This window comes from Oncorhynchus keta, chromosome 29 (genome assembly GCF_023373465.1).
Source record: "Oncorhynchus keta strain PuntledgeMale-10-30-2019 chromosome 29, Oket_V2, whole genome shotgun sequence".
NCBI lineage: Eukaryota > Metazoa > Chordata > Actinopteri > Salmoniformes > Salmonidae > Oncorhynchus > Oncorhynchus keta.
This window is the reverse complement of record NC_068449.1, coordinates 47886548-47895081: the sequence shown is the minus strand read 5'-3', so window position 1 is coordinate 47895081 and position 8534 is coordinate 47886548. Positions and strand designations below refer to the sequence as shown.

General features: G+C 40.7%; 1 protein-coding gene across 5 annotated transcripts in view; it reads right to left on the bottom strand.

The window, feature by feature from the left end:
- Positions 1-8534, bottom strand: part of LOC118361895 (zinc finger protein 8-like) — a 159995-nt gene that overhangs the window by 40877 nt on the left and 110584 nt on the right. For 2 of the 5 annotated variants that reach the window (XM_052485265.1, XM_052485266.1), the window contains exon 3: positions 6897-8409. The exons of the other annotated variants lie outside the window; for them this stretch is intronic. In XM_052485265.1, the coding sequence (XP_052341225.1) occupies positions 7312-8409 (1098 nt within the window). In that variant the 3' untranslated portion in view covers positions 6897-7311. Of the gene's footprint in view, positions 1-6896; positions 8410-8534 lie in introns of those variants that run through there. 5 annotated transcript variants of the gene reach the window in all.

Here is an 8534-nt window from a genome sequence, read left to right as displayed (position 1 = left end):
TACTGTAGCACGTCAAAATAGTTTAGTCATGTTTGTCTGACTTTTAACTTATCGTAGTTGACTTATTTTTACCCACAACATAATATTTATGTCCACCATGATGGGTTTAACAACAATAAGTCATTTTGTAACTACATTATAGGACTCAAATGTAGTGGGGATGGGTAAACACTCTGGGGCCGTACTTGCACAAATTTGAAAAAGGTTCAGATTTCTTTTTTTGTCACTGATCTACAGTGGAATTATGTTTTTACAAATTCATTTTAAAAAGAAAAGCTGAAATATCTTGAGTCAGTAAGTATTCAACCCCTTTGTTATGGCAAGTAACAGTTCAGGAGTACACATTTGCTTAACAACTCACATAATAAGTTGCATGGACTCACTGTGTGCAATAATTGTGTTTATCATGATTTTTTTGCATGACTACCTCAACTCTGTACCCCACACATAGGTCCCTCAGTTGAGCAGTGTGTTTCAAACACAGATTCAACAATAAAGACCAGAGAAATTTTCCAATTCATCACAAAGGGTACCTATTGGTAGATTAAATTTAAAAAGCAGACATTGAATATCCCTTTCAAAATGGTGAAGTTATTATATAATTACACTTTGGATGGTGCATCAATACACTCAGTCACTACAAAGATACAGGCACCCTTCCTAACTCAGTTGCCGGAGTGGAAGGAAACCGCTCAGAGATTTCACCATGAGGGCAATGGTGACTTTAAACCAGTTACAGAGTGTAATGGCTGTGATAGGAGCAAACTAAGCATGATCAACAACATTGCAGTTACTCCACAATACTTACCTAATTGACCAAGTGAAAATGAGGAATCTTGTCCAGAATAAGGCACTAAAGTAATACTGCAAAAATGGTGGCAAAGCAATTCACTTTTTGTCCTGAATACAAAGTGTTATGTTTGGGGCAAATCCAATAGAAAACATCAATCTCCATATTTTCAAGCATAGTGGTGGCTGCATCATGTTATGGGTTTGCTTATAATCTTTAAGGACTGGGGGAGTTTTTCAGCATAAAAAAATAAACAGAATAGAGCTAAACACAGGTAAAATCCTAGGGGAAAACCTGGTTCAGTCTACTTTCCACCAGACACTGGGAGATGAATTTACTTTTCAGCTGCGCAATAACTTAAAACACAAGACCAAATCTACACTGGAGTTGCTTTTTTTTCGTTTAACCTATATTTAACTACAAAAGTCCGTTAAGAACAAATTCTTATTTACAATGATGGCCTACCCCGGGCCAAACCTGGACGACGCTGGGCCATTTGTATGTCGCCCTCTGGGACTCACAATCATGGCCGGATGTGATACAGCCTGCTTACCAAGAAGACAGTGAATGTTCTTGAGTGGCCGAGTTACCGGTTTTCAAGCAGATTTAATTCGAAAATGACCTGAAAATGGTTGTCTAGCAATGATCAACAAACAATTTGACAGAGCTTAAAGAATAATGGGCCAGTGTTGCACAATCCAGGTGTGGAAAGCTCTAAGAGACTTAACCAGAAAGACTGATCCACTTGTCATGAATGGACGCCAGGACCTACCAGAAGGAGCAAAGATTGGTATTGTAACATGTAAATCAATATGATTGCAGTGGGTTAAACCTCCAAATGTAATTCACTGTTCACTTCATGTCTGACTACCCATTCACATCGCTCCGGTAGGTTTAGTCTGACCTGTTCAAACTTCAACATGTATCTGTTTGTGTGTGAGATATCACCTGATCTAACTGACATTGGTAATAGAATAGTGACTATGTTTGTATGGGTTCACAGGTACAATGTAGAAAAATAGTCCAAATAAAGAAAAAACACTGGAATGGGTAGGTGTGTCCAAACTTCTGACTGGTACTGTATTTCATTACGCCATAAATTATCTTCATAAATTCTCGTTCCGCTACTGGACGGAGAGCATAGATGAGAGTAGCGTAGATTCTCGTCAGAGATCGCATTTATTTAGTGAAGTTGCAAAATATGACAATTTCATTCAGGACAGGAGAATCATTGTTTCAGTTTATAATAAAACATGTTTTGGTTACGTACTTTTTCCAAAACTGGTTTCTATAACATTCCAGCAAGTCAAGCTACTTAGCTAGCAATAAGCTATTCTTTATTGAAGCTCGTGACCTTCAGCCCTAATAATTATCACAACAAAGACGGGAGGCAACAGTCAAAGTATGATTGGCTTAACAGCCAACGCATATTTTAAAATATATATACATATACTACCAAAATAGTACTCACTTATAGGAATGGGTAAATGTTTACAATTGGCTAGCTATCCCATAAACCCATCTTCGAAAACCCCATATTTTCATCTTCAGTGATTCTTAGACATACTCTGGCCAGACGAAAGAAGATTGCACAGTTTTGAAAAATTCAAACGGAGCCTTCACTTGCAGGGGAACGATGCGATTCTGTGAATGACATCCAACGCAAGGTAATGGAGTGCTTGTGAATGAGGCATAATGCCTCCCTCACACATGTTATTATTGTACTGTACATTTTACAGTCTTCACAATCCACGAGGCGCATCACATCAAAAAGAATCACACATTAGCAACTTCTTCGGTGGTTTACTATTTTCCCTTTTGTACTATTTTCACATCATTACAACACTGTATGTACATAATATGAAATTTGAAATGTCTTTATTATTTTGGAACTTCTGTGAATAATGTTTACTGTTAATTTGTATTGTTTATTTCACTTTTGTTTATTATCTACTTCACTTTCTTTGGCAATGTTAACATATGTTTCCCACGCCAATAAAGCCCTTATATTGGCATTTAAATTGAATTGAGTTGCAGCAGTGCCTCCCAATGAAATTAATAGACTTCTGCCTGAAAGCATACAGTTAGACGCAACGGGTGTGTACACTTGGGTGATGCTACTCAAGAGCAGCCACAACGGTCAGAATAGTTCTCTCCTCTTTTCCCCTCAAGCCAACTAACTGATTTGAATCATCAAAATGATCAGATTATGATTTTAAAAAATATGAATAAAAAGAAAACAGGAAGTCAATTTAAACAATTCCATTACAAAAAAAAACAACTTATGATTATAAATATAAAACAATTGTACATAAGGGATGTACAATTGGCTGCTATTACGGCACCATGGCGACAAAAATCTCCCATGGCTGAAGCAAACATTGCCACTCACTTACTCAGCCACACAAGTCACACACTCAAAGTTGGCTGTATTTATACTGATGTACGTCACTGTGTATATCAATGCAACAACAACCAAAACATGCTAAAGTCACGTCCCTCTTAACTGTCTCTCAACAGAGCTCACAACACAAGCTTACCTGGGTTATTCTGATGAAACTGGCACCAGTCAAAAGTTTGGACACACCTACTCATTCCAGGGTTTTCTTTATTTTTACTATTTTCTACAATGTATAATAACAGTGAATACATCAAAACTATGAAATAACACATGGAATCATGTAATAACCAAAAAAAAGTGTTAAACAAATCAAAATAAATTTAATATTTGAGATTCTTCATAGTGGACACCTATTGCCTTGATGACAGCTTTGCTGGGAAATGGCTCATTTATTGTGTTTGGTTTCATCATTTGAATATAAACTAATTTCTCGTTTATGGTTTCAAAATTGTGCGTCGAGTAACAGAAAACAAAATGTATCCCATTTTTTATTTCGTTCATACCCAGAAGTACACGTTAGTTATTCAGAGTGCATGTGGGGTTTGTTTACAGTCTGGGTTGATCTGCACTGTCGGCAGCACACAGAAAGGATTAGACCTTTGTGTGACAGGAAGTTAAAAATAGTAATGTTAGCTAAGATGCTGAATTTACCATGAAATTAGCATGCCAATAGAACGAAATCAACAACTGAAATTGGCTTGCACGAGGTGGCTAGCTAGCTAATGTTAACGCTTGCAAGATAGTAAGCTGGCTAACGTCTGGCTATAGTCATGTTAGCTAGAAGTAGCTAGTGGAAGTAAGTTCGTCCCCAACCTGCTAAAATGAAGCTGCCCAGTCAGAGGTACTTGATGCAGAAAGGTGACATTTCACCAATACATTCTGTAGCTAACTTAGTTAGATCTTCTGGCTGACTAATGCTGGTGCTTATTGGCTGAGTAATAATGAACTGAAGTTCCTGTAAATCGTTACATATCTGGCACTTTGCATAGCTATTGCTTACACATTCAATACAACAATATCCAGTTAAACTACAGTCAATGCTAATACTTTGTGTTTGTATGGATTCAGAATGTGCCTGCAGGAGAAGGGCACAGTATGGCATCTCAGCAGATCATCATGAACTTCATCCATAGTTTGCCTCTGGATTGGTGGCCACATCAGGCTATTGACTTGCTACCTATTTGTTAGACTGTGTCCCTTTCACAGAATTTGAATGTCACGTGCTCTCTCTATTTCTCTCCAGGATACATTAAGGGAAGTTGCTTTGCTGTTGGCACCAATCCCACGCTGCCAAACAACATCAACTACTTCATCCCCCTCATCTTAAACTTTTCTAACTCTTGTTCAAGTGCTCTTTGATTAAATCGGATTGATTAGATGTTTAATTTGCAAGTGTGTTTTTTTATTGAAAGTTGCGGGTTGGCTCTTGATTGGAGTTAAACGTTTCAAAGGATAACTTGAGCATTTTCCAGTTAGTTTTGGCTCAGAGTAAAACACCTCAATCCCTGTCCTAATTTCAACAAATTCAACAAACCGTTACATGGTGTAATAGCTGATACATTGGTCTATCAACATCTACATTTCAAATGTTGTTAATATTAAGTTGAATATTTGCTTGTTTAGTCGCGAACTGAAATTAAGCAAACTTTTAGAATTTTAGCTACCAGGAAATGGTGAAGCGGTTTCTGCATAGTGCATCTTTAAGACAATGTTTATCAAAACCTGGGCTTGTAGCCACAAAGAGTCTCAGAGTAGAAGTGCTCATCGAGAGGATCAGGCCCCCATCATAGAATTATTCATTATGATCTAAAAGGCTAAACTGATCATAGATCATCACTCCTACTCTGAGATGTTTGTGGAAATGGGCCCTTACCTAATACACTACATGACCACTACATGGTCGTTGAACATCTCTTTCCAAAATCATGGGCATTAATACGGAGTTTGCTGAAATAACAGCCTCCACTCTTCTGGGAAGGCTTTCCACTAGATGTTGGAACATTGCTGCAGGGACTTGCGTCCATTCAGTCACAAGAGCATGACTGAATGGAAGCATTTCGCTACACCCACAATAACATCTACTAAACGTGTGTATGTGACAAATAACATTTTGACTGATGTTGGAGGATTAGGCCTGGCTCGCAGTCTGCATTCCAATTGATCCCAAAGGTGTTCAATAGGGTTAAGGTCAGGGCTCTGTGCAGGCCAGTCATGTTCTTCCACACCGAACTCAACAAACCATTTCTGTATCAACCTCATTTTGTGCACAGGAGCATTGTCATGCTGAAACAGGAAAGGGCCTTCCCTAAACTGTTGCCACACAGTTGGATGCACAGAATCATCTAGAATGTAATTGTATGCTGTGGCGTTAATATTTCCCTTCACTGGAACTAAGGGGCCTAGCCCGAACCATGAAAAACGGCACCAGACCATTATTCCTTCTCCACCAAACTTTACAGTTGGCATTATGCATTGGGCAGGTAATGTTCTCTTGGCATCCACCAAACCCAGATTTGTCCATTGGACTGCCAGATGGAGAAGTGTGATTCATCACTCCAGAGAACGCGTTTCCACTGCTCCAGAGTCCAATGGCTTCGAAAATTACACCACTCCAGCTGACACTTGGCATAGCGCATGGTGATCATAAGCTTGAGTGTGGCTGCTTGGCCACGGAAACCCATTTCATCGAGCTCCTGACGAACAGTTATTGTGCTTCCAGAGGCAGTTTGTTACTCGGTAGTGAGTGTTGCAACCGAGGACAGACAATTTTTATGCGTTACTCACTTCAGCAATTGACAGTCCCGTTCTGTGAGTTTGTGGGGCCTACCACTTAGCGGCTGAGCAGTTGTTGCTCCTAGACGTTTCCACTTAACAATAACAGCACTTACAGTTGACCAGGGCAGCTTTAGCAGGGCAGACAATTTTCAAACTGACTTTTTGGAGAGGTTGCATCCTGACTGTGCCACGTTAAAAGTCATTGAGCTCTTCAGTAAGGCCATTCTACTGCCAATGTTTCTCTATAGAGATTGCATGGCTGTGTGCTCGATTTTATACACCTGTCAGCAACGGGTGTGGCTGATATAGCCGAATGGGTGTCGACGTACTTTTGTATATATAGTGTAACATGCAGACAATAGTTAACATTGGGCTCACCTCAGTGATATTTTGTGGTCCTATGCTGCTCAGCTGGTTCTTCTGTGGGTTCAGGACTACGTGAAGTCTGGTTGACCTCCATGACCATGGTCCCCTCAGGGTTCCCCAGACCCTCCTCACACCCCTACTCCTTTATCAGCAGCACCTCCTATTCCTGGAAGAGAGAGGTGATACAGATTACACTGACGTACTCCCTCAAGTACGTACACACAGATAATAAACACACTTTCAACATGGAGTGTTTACCCATGCCCACCACATCTGAGTCCTATACTGTAGTTACAGAATGACTTCATTGTTGTTAAACCCATCATGGTGGACACATGATGTTGTGGATAAATATGAGTCAGTTATGATAAGTCAAAAGTCATCTGACAAACCTGACTGAACTATTTTGACGTGTACAGTAGGTGTTTGTTAGTGTGGGTATATTTAATTAGTGTGGGTATATTTAGTAAGTGTATATTGGTTATAAAGCTCTGTTGTGTGTATGTAGAATAGGGTGAGATCAGATGTGAAGTATATTAATAAAGGGAGTCTCAAATAAGGAGAACAAAGTCAAAATGTTTATTTATTTAAACATACACGTTTTAAACCACACATACATCTGCATGAACTTGATAAACTGCATTAATATAAAGTATTGAATGGATGTAATGAAATAGGAATTTGTGAACATCATATAACCTACACAGTACAAATACAATATGTAATAGATTCATTAGGCTTACGGTATATATGCATTATATATCATTATGTCTGGATGCAATATTCTACCCAGTAAAATTTAGCACTGAAATCTGTTACTCTAATTATTCCAAATGCATCTGTGGATCTTTTCTGTTGACAACATTAATCATTGTCTTTAATGCAGGGTTTGATGCCAAAGCCAGAAGCTATCAAGTGGAATGGTTACTTTCTATGTTATAGAGTGGAATGGTTTTTCTGCTGCTGTATCCTCAGGTAGTTACTCTCTGAATGGCCTCTCTCCCGTGTGGACCTTCAGGTGCATCTTCAGATGGTGCTGGTGGGAGAACCGCTTCTCACACTGTTGGCAGCTGTAGGGTTTCTCCCCTGTGTGGACCCTCTGGTGCCTCTTTAGGTTGCCAGCATGGGCGAACCGCATGTGACACTGGGTACAGCTGTAGGGTTTTTCCCCTGTGTGTACCCTCTGGTGGATCTCCACCTTCTGAGGGCAGCTGAAGCCTTTGTTACAGAACATGCAGAGGAACCGCTTCTCTTTACCGCCTGTTTTTGCTGCTCCCCCTCCCCGAGCCTTGGATCTTTGGTCGTTTGAGTTCAATACCTGATCGAATAGGCCTTGTGAATCGGAAGGTGCCATCGACATGGACACTGAGTGTAAAGAGGAATTGGTTGTGACATTTAGATTTGTCTCCAGGTTTTCCCTGTAGTCTAAGAAGTCTCTGCTGTTGCCCTGCGAGTGTCCTTCTCCTAAATGAGTCTCGACTTCATTCCATGTCAGAGGAGCGTCGCCCTCCACTTTCACAGTCACATCATCTAAGGCCAGACCATCCCCTTTCTCATCTAGGCACTCTTCAGAATATACACTACTACTGTACCGGTTCCAGTCTCCTCTCAGTGGATTAGTCTGTGTATCTAAGCCCACAGGCATGTCACCAGGTATCATCCCTGTCTCGGCAGTGTATGAACAAGATGGATCATTGCCAGTCTGTAATGAGTTACCTGAGTCCTGATGGGACAGAACCGTCCTCGGGTTACCGTAAAGTAAATACTCTGAGCTGGGAGAAGAACGACAGCCCAGTCCCCCCAGCCCCAGTATCTCTGGGTCAGATCTGGTGTGTAAAATCCTTTGTGTTACAGTTAAAGTGTCTGTCTCTGACTTGAGGGTGGTGTCCTGCGTTCCACTGTCCTCTGTGATGCTGCGTCGGATCCTGGGCGGCACTAGGGTGGTGGAGGGATCCTCTGTGGCTACAGGAGGCACTCCAGCCGCTCCAGTCTGGATGTTTCTGCTGTGTCGTGGGTCCTCGTCTCCTTCAGACCTCTCCAGCTTGACCCCAGGACCTGCAGCCTCTGCATCTGCAGGCTGACAAGGAGGAGGTTATTACCGGTACATGAGTAGGATTAGATAATAATGTCATAGGGAAGTCTCACAAGCTCCCCTATGGCAGATAAATGAGAATGTACATGTAAGCAAGTGAATAGCCGAGG